Here is a 23,801-nt window from a genome sequence, read left to right as displayed (position 1 = left end):
AACGTCTACTACCGTGTCATCGCCGTCCGTGAGGGGGGCCACGCCCCGGAGACGCGTCCCACCTCTTCGGACATGCCACCACACCACCCCGCATGTATGAGGGCCCGGTGCGATGCTCCGGTGGCATTGCTACCCCCCAGTGCCCCCGTCCCGCCAAACCCTGTAGTGTTTGACCACGGGATCTTCCCCTTTGACTTTGCACGGACGGGCTTTGACCAGTGGACCTCGCCACCCGGTTGTGTTATGTCAGCCCATAGGAACACGTTGGAGCAACATCCGGGGCAGACACACAGCAAGATCCCCTCCGTGTAGACCCCACGCGTCCGTTTCCCCCCTCCAGGTGCCGGCGGCAGCGCCGTATGTTAGGGGGGCACACCCCAGACACGCGTGCCGGGAGTTTGCAACCGCGACAACACTTCCAGACTTGTGAGAGGCCGCCGGCGCAAGATTTGGCAGCATGCTAGCCCCCGGAAGCCGCCGGCCACAGCCGTAGACGCGCGAAGGGCAATCCGCGTAGAGGGAATTTTTCGGATACTTATCCATCACCAAAAATTCTGAAAAAATACCATCGTTCCTATAGTACATGTGCCCAAGTCGTGCAAAAAAATCATGATTTTATCGCGCTCTGAGTATTTAGTAATATTGACGCCGCATCGTTACCGCAGAACGTCTACTACCGTGTCATCGCCGTCCGTGAGGGGGGCCACGCCCCGGAGACGCGTCCCGCCTCTTCGGACATGCCACCACACCACCCCGCATGGATGAGGGCCCGGTGCGATGCTCCGGTGGCATTGCTACCCCCAGTGCCCCCGTCCCGCCTAACCTTGTAGCGTTTGACCACGGGATCTACCCCTTTGACTTTGCACGGACGGGCTTTGACCAGTGGACCTCCCCACCCGGTTGTGTTAGGTCAGCCCATAGGAACACTTTGGAGCAACATCCGGGGCAGACCCACAGCAAGATCCCCTCCGTGTAGGCCCCACGTGTCCGTTTCCCCCCTCCAGGTGCCGGCGGCAGCGCCGTCCCTGAGGGGGGCACACCCCGGACATGCGTGCCAGGCTTTTGCAACCGCGACAACACTTCCAGACTTGTGAGAGGCCGCCGGCGCAAGATTTGGCGGCATGCTAGCCCCCGGAGGCCGCCGGCCACAGCCGTAGACGCGCGAAGGGCAATCCGCGTAGAGGGAATTTTTTGGATACTTCTCCATCACCAAAAATTATGAAAAAATACCACCGTTCCTATAACACATGTGCCCACGTCGTGCAAAAAAAAATCATGATTTTATCGCGCTCCGAGTATTTAGTAATATTGACGCCGCATCGTTACCGCAGAACGTCTACTACCGTGTCATCGCCGTCCGTGAGGGGGGCCTCGCCCCGGAGACGCGTCCCGCCTCTTCGGACATGCCACCACACCACCCCGCATGTATGTGGGCCCGGTGCGATGCTCCGGTGGCATTGCTACCCCCCAGTGCCCCCGTCCCGCCTAACCCTGTAGCGTTTGACCACGGGATCTACCCCTTTGACTTTGCACGGACGGGCTTTGACCAGTGGACCTCCACACCCGGTTGTGTTAGGTCAGCCCATAGGAACACTTTGGAGCAACATCCGGGGCAGACCCACAGCAAGATCCCCTCCGTGTAGACCCCACGCGTCCGTTTCCCCCGTCCAGGTGCCGGCGGCAGCGCCGTCCGTGAGGGGGCACACCCCGGACACGCGTGCCAGGCGTTTGCAATCGCGACAAGACTTCCAGACTTGTGAGAGGCCACCGGCGCAAGATTTGGCGGCATGCTAGCCCCTGGAGGCCGCCGGCCACAGCCGTAGACGCGCGAAGGGCAATCCGCATAGTGGGAATTTTTCGGATACTTCTCCATCACCAAAAAATATGAAAAAATTCCATCGTGCCTATAGCACATGTGCCCGCGTCGTGCAAAAAAAAATCATGATTTTATCGCGCTCCTAGTATTTAGTAATATTGACGCCGCATCATTACGGCAGAACGTCTACTACTGTGTCATGGCCGTCCGTGAGGGGGGCCACGCCCCGGAGACGCGTCCCGCCTCTTCGGACATGCCACCACACCACGCCGCATGTATGAGGGCCCGGTGCGATGCTCCGGTGGCATTGCTACCCCCCAGTGCCCCCGTCCCGCCTAACCCTGTAGCGTTTGACCACGGGATCTACCCCTTTGACTTTACACGGACGGGCTTTGACCAGTGGACCTCCCCACCCGGTTGTGTTAGGTCAGCCCATAGGAACACTTTGGAGCAACATCCGGGGCAGACACACAGCAAGATCCCCTCCGTGTAGACCCCACGCGTCCGTTTCCCCCCTCCAGGTGCCGGCGACAGCGCCGTCCGTTAGGGGGGCACACCCCAGACACGCGTGCCGGGCGTTTGCAACCGCGACAACACTTCCAGACTTGTGAGAGGCCGCCGGTGCAAGATTTGGCAGCATGCTAGCCCCCGGAGGCCGCCGGCCACAGCCGTAGACGCGTGAAGGGCAATCCGCGTAGAGGGAATTTTTCGGATACTTCTCCATCACCAAAAATTCAGAAAAAATACCATCGTTCCTATAGTACATGTGCCCACGTCGTGCAAAAAAAATCATGATTTTATCCCGCTCCGAGTATTTAGTAATATTGACGCCGCATCGTTACCGCAGAACGTCTACTACCGTGTCATCACCGTCCGTGAGGGGGGCCACGCCCCGGAGACGCGTCCCGCCTCTTCGGACATGCCACCACACCACCCCGCATGTATGAGGGCCCGGTGCGACGCTCCGGTGGCATTGCTACCCCCAGTGCCCCCGTCCCGCCTAACCCTGTAGCGTTTGACCACGGGATCTACCCCTTTGACTTTGCACGGACGGGCTTTGACCAGTGGACCTCCCCACCCGGTTGTGTTAGGTCAGCCCATAGGAACACTTTGGAGCAACATCCGGGGCAGACACACAGCAAGATCCCCTCCGTGTAGACCCCACGCGTCCGTTTCCCCCCTCCAGGTGCCGGCGGCAGCGCCGTCCGTGAGGGGGGCACACCCCGGACACGCGTGCCGGGCGTTTGCAACCGCGACAACACTTCCAGACTTGTGAGAGGCCGCCGGCGCAAGATTTGGCGGCATGCTAGCCCCCGGAGGCCGCCGGCCACAGCCGTAGACGCGCGAAGGGCAATCCGCGTAGAGGGAATTTTTCGGATACTTCTCCATCACCAAAAATTATGAAAAAATACCATCGTTCCTATAGCACATGTGCCCACGTCGTGCAAAAAAATCATGATTTTATCGCGCTCCGAGTATTTAGTAATATATACGCCGCATCGTTACCGCAGAACGTCTACTACCGTGTCATCGCCGTCCGTGAGGGGGGCCACGCCCCGGAGACGCGTCCCGCCTCTTCGGACATGCCACCACACCACCCCGCATGTATGAGGGCCCGGTGCGATGCTCCGGTGGCATTGCTACCCCCCAGTGCCCCCGTCCCGCCAAACCCTGTAGTGTTTGACCACGGGATCTTCCCCTTTGACTTTGCACGGACGGGCTTTGACCAGTGGACCTCCCCACCCGGTTGTGTTAGGTCAGCCCATAGGAACACGTTGGAGCAACATCCGGGGCAGACACACAGCAAGATCCCCTCCGTGTAGACCCCACGCGTCCGTTTCCCCCCTCCAGGTGCCGGCGGCAGCGCCGTACGTTAGGGGGGCACACCCCAGACACGCGTGCCGGGAGTTTGCAACCGCGACAACACTTCCAGACTTGTGAGAGGCCGCCGGCTCAAGATTTGGCAGCATGCTAGCCCCCGGAAGCCGCCGGCCACAGCCGTAGACGCGCGAAGGGCAATCCGCGTAGAGGGAATTTTTCGGATACTTATCCATCACCAAAAATTCTGAAAAAATACCATCGTTCCTATAGTACATGTGCCCAAGTCGTGCAAAAAAATCATGATTTTATCGCGCTCTGAGTATTTAGTAATATTGACGCCGCATCGTTACCGCAGAACGTCTACTACCGTGTCATCGCCGTCCGTGAGGGGGGCCACGCCCCGGAGACGCGTCCCGCCTCTTCGGACATGCCACCACACCACCCCGCATGGATGAGGGCCCGGTGCGACGCTCCGGTGGCATTGCTACCCCCAGTGCCCCCGTCCCGCCTAACCTTGTAGCGTTTGACCACGGGATCTACCCCTTTGACTTTGCACGGACGGGCTTTGACCAGTGGACCTCCCCACCCGGTTGTGTTAGGTCAGCCCATAGGAACACTTTGGAGCAACATCCGGGGCAGACCCACAGCAAGATCCCCTCCGTGTAGACCCCACGTGTCCGTTTCCCCCCTCCAGGTGCCGGCGGCAGCGCCGTCCCTGAGGGGGGCACACCCCGGACATGCGTGCCGGGCTTTTGCAACCGCGACAACACTTCCAGACTTGTGAGAGGCCGCCGGCGCAAGATTTGGCGGCATGCTAGCCCCCGGAGGCCGCCGGCCACAGCCGTAGACGCGCGAAGGGCAATCCGCGTAGAGGGAATTTTTTGGATACTTCTCCATCACCAAAAATTATGAAAAAATACCACCGTTCCTATAACACATGTGCCCACGTCGTGCAAAAAAAAATCATGATTTTATCGCGCTCCGAGTATTTAGTAATATTGACGCCGCATCGTTACCGCAGAACGTCTACTACCGTGTCATCGCCGTCCGTGAGGGGGGCCTCGCCCCGGAGACGCGTCCCGCCTCTTCGGACATGCCACCACACCACCCCGCATGTATGTGGGCCCGGTGCGATGCTCCGGTGGCATTGCTACCCCCCAGTGCCCCCGTCCCGCCTAACCCTGTAGCGTTTGACCACGGGATCTACCCCTTTGACTTTGCACGGACGGGCTTTGACCAGTGGACCTCCACACCCGGTTGTGTTAGGTCAGCCCATAGGAACACTTTGGAGCAACATCCGGGGCAGACCCACAGCAAGATCCCCTCCGTGTAGACCCCACGCGTCCGTTTCCCCCGTCCAGGTGCCGGCGGCAGCGCCGTCCGTGAGGGGGCACACCCCGGACACGCGTGCCAGGCGTTTGCAATCGCGACAAGACTTCCAGACTTGTGAGAGGCCACCGGCGTAAGATTTGGCGGCATGCTAGCCCCTGGAGGCCGCCGGCCACAGCCGTAGACGCGCGAAGGGCAATCCGCGTAGTGGGAATTTTTCGGATACTTCTCCATCACCAAAAAATATGAAAAAATTCCATCGTGCCTATAGCACATGTGCCCGCGTCGTGCAAAAAAAAATCATGATTTTATCGCGCTCCTAGTATTTAGTAATATTGACGCCGCATCATTACGGCAGAACGTCTACTACTGTGTCATGGCCGTCCGTGAGGGGGGCCACGCCCCGGAGACGCGTCCCGCCTCTTCGGACATGCCACCACACCACGCCGCATGTATGAGGGCCCGGTGCGATGCTCCGGTGGCATTGCTACCCCCAGTGCCCCCGTCCCGCCTAACCCTGTAGCGTTTGACCACGGGATCTACCCCTTTGACTTTACACGGACGGGCTTTGACCAGTGGACCTCCCCACCCGGTTGTGTTAGGTCAGCCCATAGGAACACTTTGGAGCAACATCCGGGCCAGACACACAGCAAGATCCCCTCCGTGTAGACCCCACGCGTCCGTTTCCCCCCTCCAGGTGCCGGCGACAGCGCCGTCCGTTAGGGGGGCACACCCCAGACACGCGTGCCGGGCGTTTGCAACCGCGACAACACTTCCAGACTTGTGAGAGGCCGCCGGTGCAAGATTTGGCGGCATGCTAGCCCCTGGAGGCCGCCGGCCACAGCCGTAGACGCGCGAAGGGCAATCCGCGTAGAGGGAATTTTTTGGATACTTCTCCATCACCAAAAATTATGAAAAAATACCACCGTTCCTATAACACATGTGCCCACGTCGTGCAAAAAAAAATCATGATTTTATCGCGCTCCGAGTATTTAGTAGGAGGATCAATTATGAAAAAAAAAATCATCGAAGTCAATTTCACAGGACATGTCATACAAAGTGGAAGAATGGAGGATCAATTTCTGTGTTGACCACAATAGCAGCCATAGCAGACAGAAGCGGAATAACCTACAGCAAAGAACCATTTCTTCACCGCAGCAAACCCAAGAGAACCCCAGATACCTGCAAAACAATCAATGTCATAAGGCAAAACTAATTTGTACTACTCCCTCACTAGAAAGCTGATAAAGTAATACGTATCTAGACTTTTCTTCATTGCAACAGTGCACATCAACTCATTTTTCTGGAGATCATACAACAATCATCTAGAAAAAACAAACATCATCCAACTGTTCAGCCAACATAGCATATTAGCATCGATCATTGTCCTCCCATAGAGAACTTAAATGAGAGATCACACATCATCCTATTGATTAAATAATCGAGCAAGAAGATAAATTTATACAACACCTGTTCAGCCAACAAAGGATATGAGCATGTCTCATGCATTGACATTTTCAGCTCCACCATCTCCACCAGCAATGCCCCTACCTATAAGCAAAATAAGTACAATAAATCAAGGGAAAGCTACCAATAAGCTAAAACTATTGGCTGGACGTGCTAACCCCAAATTATTACTAGGCAGCAATAGCTACATTTCTATTTTAGTTATACTTTAAGCAATCCGTTCAATAACAAAACTACACTGGGATAACTTCGACATCCTGACAAAGAAAGAAACAACTCAATATATACTTAAACATCTAGTCAACTCTTTAGCACACCAACAATATTACAGTAAACATGTATCCTAAGTAATTGGATTTTGAATCTCAGTAAAAGTATTTTGATTTGTTATGTATTCCATGCAAGAGGCGAGATGTTACCTGCAGTATAGAAATTTGTATAGGGATAATAGAATCTAGAACTCAGGTACTGTCTTCTACCAATATATTTGAACTTCATCGACTCAAGTTGGAGCATGAAGTCATGAGAAACCGAAGATAAAAAGATCACATTTGTGTCTTCATCATACCCTGGCATCAGGACAAGTTTTGCCACGCCTAAACTTAAGGGTCGTGTAAAGAGCTCATCCAGTTGGACGGTTTTCTGTAGCACCCATGAGACAACACCATCACAGTCGGATTTCTTCGCCCATAACTGAATGCTTAGTTCTGGCTTTGGCAAAATAGCAAGGCCGAGGCCATTATCCTCTCCTCGTATGATCTGAAAGGACCAGTCGACGCCGCGAGTATTAGTAACATCGACACTTGCAGGCTTCTCAATCACATCAAGAGTCAGCCTTTCAAAATCAAACTCAAGAATGCCGCCTCCATGAAGCAACCAGCAAAGTGTATTCCTAACCAATATGCTAGGCCTGTTCCTAGAAATCACATCTGTAGTCGCTACGGAGATACTATCTTCCCATATGCCAGACTTGGATTCATATATGCAAACAAACGCCTTTGTGTGTTTAGCGTCATGGCATGCCAGTACCAGTTTGTATGGGCTAAAGTGGCAATCACCATGCACATGCTGCACGTCGCCGGCAGAACACATCACCGCAGCACTCCTGATGAAGTTAGCTTGCTGATTGTCGAAACCCGGTGGAAAAGCTACACGACGCTGCACATTGGTGTAGGGGTCCCACAAGACAGCCTCATGGCGCGGGCGGTCAAGGAAGAGTGCAATGCCGTGTCGGCAGCCAAAGAAAGAGAACTTCATATGTATGAGCAGGTTAGGCCATGGAGTCCAACCAAGGAGGTTCTCTGGCAGGGCGAAGCTGACGGGGATCCGGTTTGGCGGCTGCAGCATTGGAGTGAAGACAGGGGCCAGACCAAATTCTTTGTCAAAGAAGCCAATGAGCGGCGGTTTCCGGTGGTGTTTGCGGAAGCGGTAGAGGAACCGGTGGTCGGAGAGGATTTTGTGCCAGCGCTTGCATACAGCGGATGCGCGGGGTAGCGATGGAAGCGGAGGGAGACGGAGGAAGATCTCCTGGAGGAGGTCCTCATCGTCTAGCGGCGGCACGGGTGAGGAACAGAGGCCACTCATCCTAGCTGGAACTGGGAACATGCTAACCGGTTGAATGTCCAGTGCTGCTTGTGCCTTTGGCGAATTCCTCAGCTTACACCGAAATCAGAGTAAATGTCCCATCTTGCATCTGCAGATCCGTAAAATTCCCCATTTTTATACCTCACAATGCTATATGTTTCATTAGTTAAGGAAGACGTGCAGAATGGAGCTTCAGATTGAGAGACTCACCGAATGGAAGCGAGGACCCGTCGCGCCTGATGCTGGATCCATTCATCAGCACAGATCCATCTACAGAGTTACTTCCTCCGTTCGGAATTACTTGTCTCGAAAATGGATGTATCTAGAACTAAAATACGTCCAGATACATCCATTTCTGCGACAAGTAATTCCGAACGGAGTGAGTACCTAGCTAGGGTTAATACGGCAAGAAGAGGAACGCACATCAGTCAAGAAACCAAACGGGGGATGAATGGGGGCTTCAATGGAATGGAGAGAGAAGAAAGGGAAGGCTCACCTCAATGGATGCCGCGCGGATTCGGAGAGCTGCCCGCTGGTCGCTCGTTGCAGCCGCCGGCCGGCCGGACGAGCAGGAGCTTTTTTTTATTTTTTTGAGGTGAGAAGGAAGGAGCTGGAGCAGGGCAGCTTGGTCGGGCTGGGCTCTGTTCTGTTCTGTTTTTTTTTTTTTGAGGTAGAGTTCTGTTCTGTTGGGTCCAAGCGTTTTGGTGGACTTGGAACAGAGGGCAGTTTCATCTTTGCGTTTCAGTATATTTGCTAAAGGGACTAAAAAAAGTTTATTTCTTAAAGAAAAAAAAGCTCTTCCCACATTCTTGAAGAGAAAAAAAATTCATGAAAGCTTAATTTGTTTCCGATCAAAAGAGAGGAAAATATATTTCTGTCTATACCGTGGTTAGAAACTGGAATGGTAGTTTCGAATGTAATATTGGATTTGTCTCTGTCACATTTTCTACGACGTAAGCAAGACGGACATTCTACATTTCTACAAGAAAATTTTCATCACACTCGATGGGTGGTGAGTGGGCAAATGTGAAACGACATGCACTGAGTTGGCTGACTAAACTGTAAACTGGTCAAAATAGAATGTTTGAATGAGCTAGTTATCTGTAGTGCGAACCTAGGGTTCCCTCCCTCCCTCCCCCGCCGCCACCCGCGAGGCGCCGGGGAGGGCCCCAAATCTCCGCCGCCGAACACCTCTCCGCCTCCCATATGCCATACTTGGATTCATAGACGCAAACAAATGTCATATGCCATACTTGGATTCATAGACGCAAACAAATGCCTTTGTGCATTCAGCGTCATGGCATGCCAATACCAGTTTGAATGGGCTCAAGTGGCAATCACCATGCACGTGTTGCTGGTCGCTGACAGAGCACAACACCGCAGCGCTCCTGATGATGTTATCTTGTTGATTGTCGAAACCGATGACGTTCACTTGTGGATTTTCGAAACCAGGTGGATAAGCTACACGGCGCTGGAAGTTGGTGTAGGGGTCCCACAAGACATCCTCATGGCGTGGGCGGTCAAGGAAGAGTGCAATGCCATGTCGGCAGGGAGCAGGTTGTACTGGGAACAGGCTAACCGGTTAAATGTCCAGTGCTGCTTGTGCCTTCGCCAAATTTCCTCAGCTTACACCGAAATCAGATTAAATGTCCCATCTTGCATCTACAGATCCGTAAAATTCCCCATTTTCATACGTCACCATGATATCTGTTTCATTAGTTAAGGAAGACGTGCGGAATGGAGCTTTAGATTGAGAGACTCACCGAATGGAAGCCAGGATCGGTCGCCCTGACGCTGGATGCATTCGTCAGCCCGGATCCATCTACAGAGCTACGTAGCTAGGGTTAATACGGCAAGGAGAGGAACGCACATCAGTAAGAAACTAGACGGGGCTTCAATGGAATGGAGAGAGAGGAAAGGGAAGGCTCAGCTCAATGGATGCCGCATGGATTCGGAGATTTTCATTTTCTTCCTTTCCGAGAAAATCGCTTCTTTTCTTGTGAAGATGAATTCATTTCAAGAAATTATCAAGACATACATACAAGAGAGGAAAACCAAATATAAATAGGGAGGAGTCGAGAGCTGGATGCAATCAAACATGTACATAACCCGAATTAAGACGGACGGCGGCTCGACCAATTCTTTCACAAAGTGTCATGCATAATGAGGCACGATACACAGGCGATGATGGCTCCTCAGCTTCTAACTTGTTTCATCCTACCAAGCCTTCAGTGATGCATGGCAACGTCGTCCGTGCATCTCGCGTCATTATGTACTTGAGAAAAGCGTAAAAGGTGTCGCAGCCGAGGAGGATCCCTTCGATGAGAAAATCGTCATGCATAACTGAGTTGCTTCATTATACCAACCCTTCTGCTAAGCACCCGTAGCAAATCTCGTGTCATAGGCATGGAAACAATGAAAAAAGAAAAGTTTGCCAAGATAAGGAAAAGAAGAAATATTGGAGAAGAAGCAAGGAAAAATATTTGTTGTGTGGTTGATAAGGAGAGAATAATTGTTTACTGTTATGAATTGATGATTTTGTCCCTACACGACACGCGTTAGAGGCCACACTCAATGTGCTCATAACAACACTCATGCCTAACATGTGCTCTTGTAATGAATCACTCCGACACCATTTCTTTTTTTCATGCGTCCTCTTTGGTAGGAGTAAGAGACAAGAGGCTCAGATGTATGTTGCTCATACTTGTTCCTCTCTGAACCAGCGAAGCGTCGGGGGCATCTACTGGTTTGTCACGCACTGCAACTTGTGCACCACCGTGGGGCCACTGCCATGCGAAACGGAGTGCTTGGACGCCTTGCCGAAGACCAGCTCTCTAGACGAGATAAGCTGGACTGCTTAACGTGGCCGCTAAGATATTGGGGTCCCACCATAGAAAAACATTGTGCATTACAGAGTGTGAACTCGATACTATGTATTCCTTTTCTGATGCCTCCTATTCTTAAGCTCATTTTGTTATTATTTTCTTCCATTCTTTGTGCCAATAGTTGGAGTAGGACAGGTCGATAGAAGCTGATCAAAATGAATATAAGAGAAAGAAGGGAAGGCACACCCTATATAGGCGCTGGTCTATAAGTGGTGTACCAAGTGTGTGGGTGCAAGAACATTTATAATCGATTAACTTCGTAAAATACTTCACATGGTCTGTCTTCCAAAATTACTAGATCATCGAAGGTGCGCGTTGCTGCGCCCACCTATTTTTGCAATAGAATGACAGGAATCACAATAGTAAGTATAAATGCACTAAACATGAGAGTTAAATTTGCATACATTTACTCGTATGTTTGTTGGTCACCAAAGAGCGGAATTTAATGAATTTGCACAGAAATAATGTGATTCTAGGGGACCATAGAAGTTAAGAGTCGAAGTAGATAGGAAGAGAGGGCACAAACATTATTTGGAATAATTCCGTAAAATAATCAAATACAAAAGACGGACGAGCTCAAACTTTAAGGATCACTTACAAATTACCACGTGGGGGAAATGTTTCTTCATATAACTCACAAACCAAAAAATTGACAACCATTCTTAGAATTTACAAATTTCATACATTAGAAACATGATATGAGGCATACGTGTTATATTGTTCCAACAATTAGTAGAGCGCAAAAACAAAGATCCTTTCCAAGATGTAGAATGGTCATTCCTAGTTAAAATGCAGAGGTGATCCGACGTTGTCAAATAGAGTACATGCAGACATAAGTAATAATTGGGGCTGTGATTTTTTACGACAAAAGCGTCCCTTACGGCTGCCATCAGGAGAGACGAGGGGCAACGATAATGGATGAGACCATGAGAAGAACTTATGGGAAATAAAGAAAAACTAATGCTCCGCTTGAGTTGTACATCAAATCATCTTGTTCTTGTATCATGGCTAGGTCATGTAACATCAACCCCATCAAATGTACATGGAATCTTGTCAAAATTTTCTAAATCAAAGCTGCTTCCTTCCAACTATCTGACACCAAACTTAAGCAGGATATCAAATAGAAAAACAATGCAAGTACAGTTCACAAAAGCATAACCTGTAATTTTATTATAATAAATATTATTTGTTCAGGATGCAATTTCTAGATTAATCCAAAAGTGATATACAGCTTGATTTGTTACAATGAGCCCTTCCCTTGATAGTGTCCAAGACTGGTACAACTGAGAACACAATACTTAGGTTTTCATTAAGGGAATGAAACATTAATTTTCATTGGCCAATTGAACGGAAAAAAAATATAGGGTGCACTATTAAGTGTGATACGTTGCGATAACTGATCTATCTTATGTAACTAAACCTAATAAATTAGTACACCACAACCTCTCTTTTTATCTGTTTCTTAGATAGCTAACGACTCATGCCAAGCGGTTACCTCTATCTAACAAATCGAATCGCAGAAACACTTAAATTATGGAGTAAATTCTATAATGGTCAGTAACAAACGGTTAAATAGACTTCACTGGAATCAGAAAAATAGTCTCAAAGTGGTATGGAGAAGTTATGGAGATGCTCAAGATCGGATTGAAAATTGAAGTTAAATTAGACTTCCAAAATATGCATGCACCTTGTCAAGGCCTGTTTCCTCAAAGCTCAACCTTTATCTCTGAAACTCATTTCTATTTTGAGGGTTATCTCTGAAAATCATTTCTATTTGCCTGCAAAATAAAAAGATCACTCCGCAAGCATAGAATGTGACACCATCTTATTAGCATGCATGGAGAGAAAGTTTTAGTGCAATCAAAACTGAGGATATAGCAAATTGCACAAAAAGTACAATAAACAATAGTATAAGAAGGGGAGCAATACTACAAAAGTCAAGGCTAAAGTGTAACAGGGAAGGGGAAACAAAGCCCTGATGAAGAATGAGGCAGAGGGATCTCAGAAAAACATATTGCATAAATGAGCCCTGTTTTGCCTTTGTCTGTGGAGCGCTTGGAGGTGGACTCACTAGTGACCTTGTGTGAGGGGCACGTTTCGCCTGTCACTTGAGCAAGTGGAGGTGCCTGAGGCAATTGTGTCAGTGGTTCCTATGGGCGATGTTGTCGTCTCAGTGGTTCCTGTGGCTGATGATGTTGAGGCGGTCGGTTTGTTAGCGCCTGACCCTTTGGAGCCCAGCCAGTCGCTCGCCTTTGTGGACGGCGGAAGTTCCGACGTTCCGGTCACCAACTCACACGTGACCGTTGGGCACGTGATGTCTGCGCGTGAAAAGGTTGATGAGATTCTCTTCGAGTTAGAGATTCATTGCTTGCTCAAACGTTTAGAGGCGGCTAGCCCTGGATCTGGCAAGACGATTGTGGAGGAGGCTCTCAGAAACCAAAGAAAGAAGAGTGGCGCCACAGGGAAGGTGTCTGCAGCTGCTTGATGGATGGTCATCAGTCTTTTGATTGTCCTTATGGTGTGGCTTCTCTCCGTGGTCTTGGTGGTCCTCGTGGTCTTCGACTGAGATACTCCTATTGGATGGTTCTTTGCGATGTTGTTGTGTGGGGGTTGGTAGTCGTTATGCGTTGGGTTGTCGGGCTGATCATGCACTTATGGGGTTGCTTGTTCTGTGATAGTCCTCATGTGGTCGGTTTGTATAGGTTTTCGCCCGGTTTTCCAGTAATTAACCGGGCAACTCTCTTCTGCTTAATTAATCGATGAGGCAAATCTTTTGCCTCCGTTTCGGAAAAAATGAAGCTGTGCATGTTTCTCGGTATATGCCACACACGCTATAAGAAAGTCACCAACTGATGCGATAACCAATGTCTCAAACGTATGATCTGCTACACTTTTCAAAAGCATATTTGAAGTTTAGCATACTTACAACTAACTAATTGGCCCTGGTTGGAACCAAATGGAAACAACGAATTCCGTTGATTGACACCAAATGCAACTACGTAGCTGAAGCAAGGGTACTATTGTCAATTTGAATCAAGTACAATTTACATCTCTCAAGAAACATGTAGTTTATCTCACTGAAGCACATAGCAGCAAAGAGTTTGTTAGCATAACAATGTTCTGTTGATCTCTCCTTCGACCGCAAAGAAAGAGTAATACATGCAAATATGACGGAGCTGAAGATAAGGAATCAGTCAGTACACATGAAGAAACAAAAGTCATAGAGTCTCATGCAGGGATGGTTCGCAGACCTCACGACAGCGGTTTTGATAGGATGGAAGCATTCTCACCCTTCAATCGAGAGGCGCTGCGAGACCAGAAGCAGGGTGCTGAAGGCGACGGAGCCATCTCCAAAACATGTACCACAAAAGAGCATCCACTTGCTTAATTTCATTTGCATGTCTGCAATCCAAACAACAATTATGTGTATCATGAAAAGTCACTGGAATAGATGAAACACCTTCCTTGAAGTTTATATGCAATTATAGAGTGCAGATTAGTAACCCAAGGGCAAATCATTGTGCATGTTACACATAATTGAATATAATACAAGCACATGAATTAAGAGGGAATTGTTAGGAACTCAATGTTTCGTCATATCGACATAAGATTTCAATTCTTAATCTGGGACCAATCACGAAAATGCAGGCTTGATCTAGAGGACCTAAAAGTGACGGATGTAGAATAATAGAAAAGGTAAAATCCAAGGAACTCGCTGATGAGGAAAACAATGGACAAGACCTACTGTAGAGGACGAGTTTGACGGAAGCAGCAGGGATGACGATCTTAAAGGGACAAGCAATTATCTCAATTCTGAACTTAAAGAGCTAAGAGTGTTCAACAATAAAAATAACACAACTATCTAGCATCCCAAAATCATACAAGACTTGATTCAGCATAATGGGTAGACCTAATGCAGAGGATTAAGTTGGCTCCTCTTTCTCATATTAGCCATGCACTTAGCTATCATAATCTCATAGTTTTGGGTGAAAATCATCCAGCTAAATTTTGAGATTCAGACAACTCTTGAGAGGCATGGAAGATTAGGCAAAATTGACAGACTGGAGGCCAGTATGAGATGGGGACTACCTGCTTTTCCGAGGATGATGAGGCCGGGGCTCTCCTGGAGCGCGAGGACACGGAGGATCTTGGCGACGGCGAGGGGGAGGAGAAGGCGGGCCAGCTCGGGGTCGTGGAGAACATGGACGGCGTGGTCGGCGCCCATGGCGAGCGCGGTGTCGGCGGCCTGGGCGGGGACGACGGTGGCGGTGTCGGCCTCACGCAGGCGGAGCGCCTCCACGACGGCGATGGGTATCCAGCGTGACAGCCGCCAGGTGACCGCGAAGCCCAGCAGACACCATATCCCTTTCACCGGACTCCTGCGACGGCTGGGACCCCTACTCCCTCCCTCGCAGATCTAGCGCCCGAGCCATGCCCTTCCCCTTCTCAGTGTTTATTTGGGGAAAATGAAGTGTTTGGGGAGTATAGCACTTCGAGAAAGTGGCAAATGAAGTGTTTCGAGCATCTTGAGGATGGTGACCTGGAGTCCTTGGACTGACAACCAAACCTCACGTTTCTCAGGCCAAGTCGACTAAGATGAGGAGCTGAATCCCCTTTCTCCCGGGGCATTATCGCTGGAACAAATGCATCACAGTAACTTTTGAGTGCACCTAATATTTGACTGTGTTTGCTAGTAGCAGGAAGCAATATTAATAGTCTTTGTTCAGAGCTGAGGACTAGCATTATTTTGTTGTCAGTTTGGAGTAAATCACAAGCCGGTTATTTGTTGTCAGTTCTGACTAGGATATGCTTTAGTACCAATGCATCACTTATATTTGCCACCCCCTGGACGCGATCAACGCGGTCTGCTGCAGTGCCCACGCGCGCGCATGACTCGCTCCGCTCTCCCTGTTCTCGCCAACGCACACACACCTACTACCTGACCCGAACATCTTCGTTTCTGAAAGGGTGATCACTTCTACATTTCCGAACAAACCAACAGAGAAGTAGAAGACAAAATACGAACTGAGCACACGGAGTTAAGATGACAACGCAATGACTTACGGAAATTCATGAAGCAAAATAGTACTGAATCAGACAATAAGTTCTTTTCTGGGGGGTGAATCGGACAGTAAATTCATCTAGCCCCGGCCACCACTACCGGAATCGCACCCTATGCCGACGGCCAGGGCCGTCGGCATAGCCCTGAATGGCCGTCGGGACAGGCTTATGCCGACGGCCCCCGTCGGCATAGGGCCGTCGGCAACATATCCGTCGGCGTAGCCAGGAATGCCATCGGCATAGAAAGGCCGTCGGCATATGACCTACCCCACGGTGTCTGTACATCTATGCCGACGGCCACGGCCGTCGGCAACGTTATCGCCTAACGGCGGCCGCCGTCAAGTCTGCCCAACGACTTGTCGCCACGTGGCACCCCTATGCCGACGGCCTAGCCGTCGGCTTAGTCAACAACTGTGCCGACGGCTAGACCGTCGGCATAGGGGTGCCACGTGCCGACCAGCCGCTGCTCGTGGACCAGGGCTATGCCGACGGCTGGGCCGGCGGCATAGTTTGAAACTAAGCCGACGGCCAGTCCGTCGGCATAGTCCTTCAAACAGAGATCCCAATAGCTGACACGTGGGCACTTATGCCGACGGCCTAGCCGTCGGCACAGTTTTTAAACTAAGCCGACGGCTAGGCCGTCGGCATAGGTGCCCACGTGTCAGCTACTGGGAGCTCACGCTAGCCCTACACCGACGGCCTAGCCGTCGGCATAGTTTGCTTTTTCTTTTTTTTTCCTTTTTTCTGTTTGTTTTCAGATCAATTCAATTCAAATAGCAGCACATATCAGCATATATATATATATATATATGATGGGATAGACATATAAAACACAACGGGATATCATCTGGCACCATCACAACAATATATGCATAAGCATCATCACACACAAGTCTCTAAATGAACATCATCACAACCAACATAAGCATAAGCATATAGAGAAGCACACAAGTCATCTAAATGATCATCACCACACACAAGTCATCTCAAGCATCATCACCACACAAGGATCATCAAGCACCGCGGAGGTCGTCACCGTCGAGACGGCCAAAGCCCAGGTCGTCACTGCTAGCGGCAGCGCTACCGCCAAGACCGCCTCCGCCTCCGTGGATCAGAGTGGTCGGGCTCCGTGTCTCCAGAGTGCTGCGAAGACCACCGCCAACGGTAGATCCACCTGTTCCCTGCATGTTGAAAAGACATATGCACGAGATCTATGACTGTGTTGAAAGGTATGACATGCTTTGGGTGAATAGATTGGGGATGAACTAACCGGCGAGGGGCCAGCGTTCCGTGCCACAAACTCCTCAAAGCTCATCAGCACTGGTTGTGCTGGAGGGCATTGTGCTGTAGGGAACTGAGGACACCTGCCGGCCGCCATATCCTGAAAAGCCTGCTGCATCTGGCTATCCCTCTGCACTTGGTGTTCATAAAGCCTCTGATGCCACGCCATGGTCTCCTGGCGTGTGTACTCCATGTAGGCCTACGGTATGACATGATGGAACTCATAAAACTACTAAATGCGGAAAATGAAGTGAGAAATGAAGATAAGAGGGAAAATACTTACAGATTGTTGCTCCTGAAAGAGGGACTCTGTACTAGTCACTGGCTGGCTCGTGCGCTGGCTCAGGCTCGGGTCGATCCGACGAAGCTGTGTGTAGGAGATACTAGGAGTGATCACAGCATCGAGAACCGCGTCCCGACCGTGCTCCTTGGGCCCCATCCTCACCACCGCCATGTCGTCCAGAGGCGCCGCAATGGGGTCAGGTGTGTCAGGATGTAACTCCAGATACGCTTCGGAGTAGGCCTTCTTCCTCCCTGCGGTCTTCTTACCGTAGTACTTGGGCTCGCCAGGCTTGGGGTCCTTCCGCGTATGGGCGATCTCCCACGCCTGCATGTGTGAGAGCGGCCGCTTCAGTTTCTCCTCCTGCACCACCAAACAGAGGTTAGTCATACATAAGAAAGTGATGGTAAATAGAAGAAGAAGAATGTTTAATGGGGTTAGTCATACATTAACTGCCTTGTGGAGATAGTGGTTTCGGTTTCCCTGAGCATGTACTCCCTCCGTCCCTCGGTTAGCCTTATTTTGGGTTCTCATAGCCGCCCAGGCTCCAGCCTCATCACACCAAAGATCCACCAATGCCGCCCAGGACTCGTCTTTTCCATAACACCAATTTGGACACACCTACATAATAAAAGCATAATGGCATGTAGGTGTGTCCAAATTGGTGTTATGGAAGCATAAAGCATAAAGCATAATGTACCACAAGGTAATGAAAGCATAATGAAAGCATAATAAAAAATCTTTTATACTTACCGCCAAGAACTCGGGCCTCTCCAAGGTAATGCCCATCCTCCGCGCTTCTTCCTTGGTCATCTTCACACCAAGATAGTCGTGGTAGTATGTGGAGATGGCCACATAGCGCACCTCGTACTGCATCTGGCGGGCCTTCTTCTTGCATTGGCGCAGCACGATCTGGTCTGCTCTAGCCCTGTGCTCCGGAAGAACTCGATAGAATTTCTACAATCATGCATGAAACAAGAATGGGAGAAGCCATGAGTTAAATCATTATGAAACTAGAATGGACTTGTGCTTCTGAAGAGAACTCACCCAGAAAGTAGTGATCACGGCCTTGGCATGGGTCTCATGGTCCGCTTGGCGGGCCGCTTCCCAGTGGTCCCAGCTCGTGGCCAAAACCCGACGGTCCCGCTGCCTGACTGGATCAGGACAGTACAACCCCGGCTAATATAACTTCAGCAAGACGGTGATGAGGCCATTGGGAATACGGACCCCTTTAGAATATATCCAGTTGCTGCAAAAGAATGAACTATTAGCATGTGACAAGAAAAATAAATAACAACCGGAATAAGCATGTGACAAGCAACATAATGAACCACTTACTCTTTTCCCGTGGGCTCAATGAGCCACTTCTGCTCCTTAGTAGCAGGAACCTGCTTTGGTAGCTTTGCGTTGCCACGCAGCCACCCCTTCGTGTCAACCCCCTTCCCGTCACCACCATCATCCCCGCCACCACCCTCCTCCTCGCCTGCCTCCCCCTCCACAACCTCCTCCCCAACCTCCTCCTCCTCCTCCTCGCCTGCCTCCTCCTCCACCTCCTCCTCCTCCTCCTCCCTAGAGAGTACCTCACTAGAGGAGGGCCTCGAAGACAACACCCCTAAGTCGGTGAGGGTGCGCTGTTTCTGGTCGCGACCCCCTATAGTGGCTCTCCTCCCAGCACCTCGTCCTCTAGAGGCTCTCCCCCCGCCCCCTCCTCCTCTAGGGGCACCTCTCCCTCGACCTCCCTGTGAGGAGTCATCGTCAAGTAGCCGAGGGGGAGGATTACGTGCTCGACCACTCCGACTAGGCAGGCCGACGACCTTGCGTAGGAAACCCACGCCGTCGGCCTTGCCCTTGCCCATGTTCCACGAACCTGCATTGAAAAGAGAAAAAGCAATTAGTAAATTAATGAAATGAAGGAAAAGGCATGATAATAAACACATTAATAAAAATGCATAAAAAGGCATATTCCTAAACTATAGAAAAAAATACTTGAAATGTACATCTGCTAGAACCCATATGAATCATCACTGTTGTAACCTCTTTCTCGGTCCGTCTCATCATCACTATCAATCATATCATCTTCGTTGTCCGACGGAGGTGGAGGCTCTTCCTCGTCGTCAGCATCTTCGTTTAACTTTTCTAGCATAAGTATGTCATTTTCATTGACAATGATCTCACCATCATTCCGTGCATTGTCGACGTTTGGGTCCACATCATCATCACCCAATGGTCTAGCGTCATCGTTTCTAACCACATCATCATCATCATCAGGTTGCTCTTGATAGAACACTCCCTCCTATGTCATGGGGTTAATGTTGCAGTAATCGTCTTCATTCGGGTCTGGTAGCTTGCCATGTGGCGACACCTTGAACACAACTTCCCAACCCTTTAGATACACTTTCTGGCATGGGTAAGGCAGATAATATACTTGTGTAGCCGCAATGAAGAGATCGGCTCCGGCATAGACGGTTGATGGTTTAACTTCGACCAAACCAATGGAAGGCGTATGTTTTACCCCCTCCCGCGGATCGAACCATCGGAATTTGAACACAGGCAGACTTAGGGTCTCACGCCCCTGGCGGAATTTAACCTCGTATATATTTTGTACCCTTTCATAGTAGTCTACTGAATTTTGACCAGGGGTGTACACTCCAGTATTTATAGTTTTGGGATCGGGGCGGCTGTTTTGGTGCTCCTCTGTATGGAAGCGATACCCATTCACATCATACTTTTTACATGTCATGACGGCAGGGTCAAAACCCATGGAAACCCATCTCAATTCATCATCCATAGATATGTTCGGATCTTTTCCCTACAAGTATAACGGAAATTGTTGCGTGCATTAGTTCGGTTAACTAATAAATGTTGAAGTAGGTATTTAATAGGGGAGTGTGGAAAATTACTTTGTCCATGAACCAAGCAACAAAATTTTTACGTCCAGGGTTTCCATGATGGAGAAGAGTAAGTGCCTCCGCCTCAATAGGAGGATTCACTCCCGTCCATTCCTCTTGAATGAAATCACTAAAAAAAGATAAGCGGTGTTAGACCGGGACTAAGTGAACATGAAACATGATGATGTGGAAGACATAAAGGAATGGTGTAGTGGTATTACCTCGTCCACACTTCCTCAATTTCCTTGATGTTGTGCAAGATATAGAACATGAGGTCCTCCCACTCTTGTCGTGGCATGCTATAAGATTTCGAGGCCCCAGCCCTCCCACCTTGCGCGTTGAATAGATCGAGTCTGGGTTGATACTTGGGCTCTTCTATATTGTATCGAGGCACCTTGTTATGTAGATGGGGAACGTGGTCTGGATAGTATGATGTCCTGAGGTCTGACACCTCCTCTAGGATAACTGCCTCAGCTATGGAAGCTTCAATCTTAGCTTTGTTTCCACATTTCCATCGAAGATGCTTGTTCTGCCTCTCAGGGCCGTACTGCCAGCGATTTTGCACAGGGCCCCCCAACAATACCTCGTTCGCGAGGTGCAGAATGAGATGTGTCATCGGAGTAAAGAAGCCTGGCGGAAAGATCTTCTCTAGCTTGACTATCAACTCCGGTGCCTTCTTATGCAATTTTTCAATCACCTCTTTACTTACTTCTTTAGCACAGAGCGTGCGGAAGAAATGGCTAAGCTCAGTAAGCACTCGCCAGACATGCTCGGGGACATAGCCTCGAACCATCACCAGCATTATCCGCTCAATCCATACATGGTAGTCATGACTCTTCAGGCCGGTCACTTTGCCCGTTGAAAGATTGACTCCCTTACTTATATTCGATGCATAACCATCGGTGAACTTCAAAATTTGTTTCAGCCAGATAAGTACTTCCTTTTTTTAGGCGGTTTAAGGACAAAGTCAGCATCTGGCTTGAACCAGTTTTTTCGACCGCCTGTGGGAGGCTTCATGTTCAGGCGTGGTCTATCACAAATTCTCTGTTGATCGGCTCTAGCTTTTACGTTATCCTTCGTCTTATCAGGAATGTTGAGGATCGTGTGGAAAAGGGACTCTGCCACATTCTTTTTGGTGTGCATCACATCAATATTGTAAGGAAGTTTGAGGTCCTTGAAATAGGGAAGCTGCGAGAAGGGGGTAATGTGCGTCCAGTTGTGCGTCTCACCATATCCCTCGAAGCCTTTGGCTTTGGCTTTGCATTTGCCTTTGACTTTAGGCTTGAGACCTTTTAGCTGAGCAAGAACATCTGCCCCCGAAAATGTTGGAATCTCGGTTACTTCATGAACAACCCGGCCTTTCGTGAAGTTCTTCTTGTCTTCCCTGTCTGGATAGTCTGGAGGGAGGAACTGTCGATGCAGGTCAAAGGCTAGATACTTGCCACCCTTACTCAGCCAAATCATTCGCAGAGCCTGCATGCACACTGGGCATGGCATCTTACCACTTGTACACCATCCGCAGAATAGAGCATAGCCGGGAAAGTCATGCATGCAATAGTGCAACCAAACTTTCATCAAGAAATTTCTCTGCAGATCCCGGTCGTATGTCAACCTCGGAAAGTACCAAGAATGGTGCAAAGCATCCACAAGCGGCTGCATAAACACACCCAATTGCTTCCCCGGGTAGTCAGGCCCATGAATGATGAGCGACAAGAACATGGTCTTCCGTTGCATTAGGGCACCGGGAGGAAGATTGAGCGGAATTACAAACACAGGCCAACAGCTGTATGGATTGGACGACATACCATATGGATTCAACCCATCACCTGATATGGCTATTCTGACATTCCCAGCCTCGGCTGCTTCCTCGGGGTATTCTTCATCGAATGACTTCCATGCTTCCCCTCCGGATGGATGTATGATTTTTTTTGGATTGTACCTTATACCTTGCTTGTGCCACTTCATCATTTTGGCAGACTCGTTCGTGATGAAAAGGCGCTGCAGTCTTTTTATAAAATCAAGATACCGAAGAACCTTAACGGGGATGGTTAGCTGCTTTTTCTCACCATCCTCACCGACCACCTCAATGTACCGAGACGAACCACACTTCCTACAGTACTTGTCATTCGCATACTTGTGCCTAAACAAAAGGCAATTCTTCGGGCAAACATCTATTTTCTCATAATCCATAGAGAGTGCCTTCATGATTTTCTTTGTATCGTACATGCTTTTCGGCAGTTCATGACCCTCAGGGAGGCTGTTAGCCCATACTCCCAGGAATGCTTCGAAGCATTTCTGGCTACAGCCGTACTCAGCCTTGACTGCAATCAGTTGCGAGATGGCATCCAGCTGAGATATTTTCGCACCCGCATAAAGAGGTTTCTTCGACGAGGCCAAGACCTCTAAGAAGGCCTTTGCGGTTGCCTCCGGCTCCTCCGGTTCATTCTCTGAAGGTGTCGCATTTGCCGTTTCTGCAACAATGACATCATCTAGCATGTCCCCGACCCCGTCGTCCTCATATCCATCGATGCGTTGTCGCATCACCTCCTCTCTACCACGGTCCTACTCGGCTATGTTTATCGGCGGCATGTCAAAGTTTGGCATATATCCGTGCGTGCGAAGGTGCTCAGTCATGTCCGTCTGATTTCTACGGTGACGTCTGGCACATCTCGCACAGGGGCATGGTGGGATAATTCTCATTGGACGACGGAATATCTCCTTCAAATACACATCGGTTTTCACGATCCACTCTGATGTTACTCGATTCCGACAGATAAAACCACTGTACATCCACTGATTATCTGCCATCCTCTGCTTTTTTGCAACCCACACAACATAATTAAGGATTCACTTAAATTAATGGCATCAAATTTTCAGTTTCTACCGCGTTTAATCCACCTACATCTCTAATAGGTAAAGATGGGTCCTAATCCCACCCGAGGATGTGTAGATTGAGTATGTTCTCCATTCTACCCCGTTCCAAGACAAAATTTCGGCAGCACCTCCCCGCTGTTCTCCAGATACACGTCTCGGCAAATAGCCGAGAGAATGTGCTCCGGAGAACAATGGGGAGGCACCGCCGAAATCCTGTCTCGGAACGGGGTAGAACATGGAGAACATACCCAATTTACACATCCTCGGGCTGTCCGTGGAAAACGCTGGACAATCCGAAAGAGCTGCGGTGATAAATATGCAATTGAATGCATATTTATCCATGCAACCCTTTCGGACGGGAGACACCTAGGTTACGTCAGTTGACTTGAGAATGAAATCTAGTCACATGATTCGTAGCTCACCCTCGGCTGTAGAGGAAGTAGTCGAACACCGGAGGGACAACCGGGGACCAACAGCTCCTACGACGATCACTCCACCGAGATGGAACACCACAG

At 49.7% G+C, this 23,801-nt stretch overlaps 1 protein-coding gene across 1 annotated transcript; it reads right to left on the bottom strand.

Annotated features, from left to right (window-relative positions):
- Nucleotides 1–6,467: 6,467 nt before the first annotated feature.
- LOC147963120 (putative F-box protein At3g16590) lies at nt 6,468–8,017 on the bottom strand. The gene is made up of 2 exons (XM_087529473.1): nt 6,853–8,017; nt 6,468–6,517 (listed from the first exon to the last, which is right to left on the bottom strand). Exons 1-2 carry the CDS (start codon nt 8,015–8,017, stop codon nt 6,468–6,470), a joined length of 1,215 nt encoding a protein of 404 aa, XP_087385599.1.
- Nucleotides 8,018–23,801: the final 15,784 nt, after the last annotated feature.

The sequence above is a fragment of the Triticum urartu genome, chromosome 6A (genome assembly GCF_056163025.1).
Source record: "Triticum urartu cultivar PI428250 chromosome 6A, HENAU_Tu73, whole genome shotgun sequence".
Lineage (NCBI taxonomy): Eukaryota > Viridiplantae > Streptophyta > Magnoliopsida > Poales > Poaceae > Triticum > Triticum urartu.
This window is presented reverse-complemented; position numbering and strand designations above follow the sequence as displayed.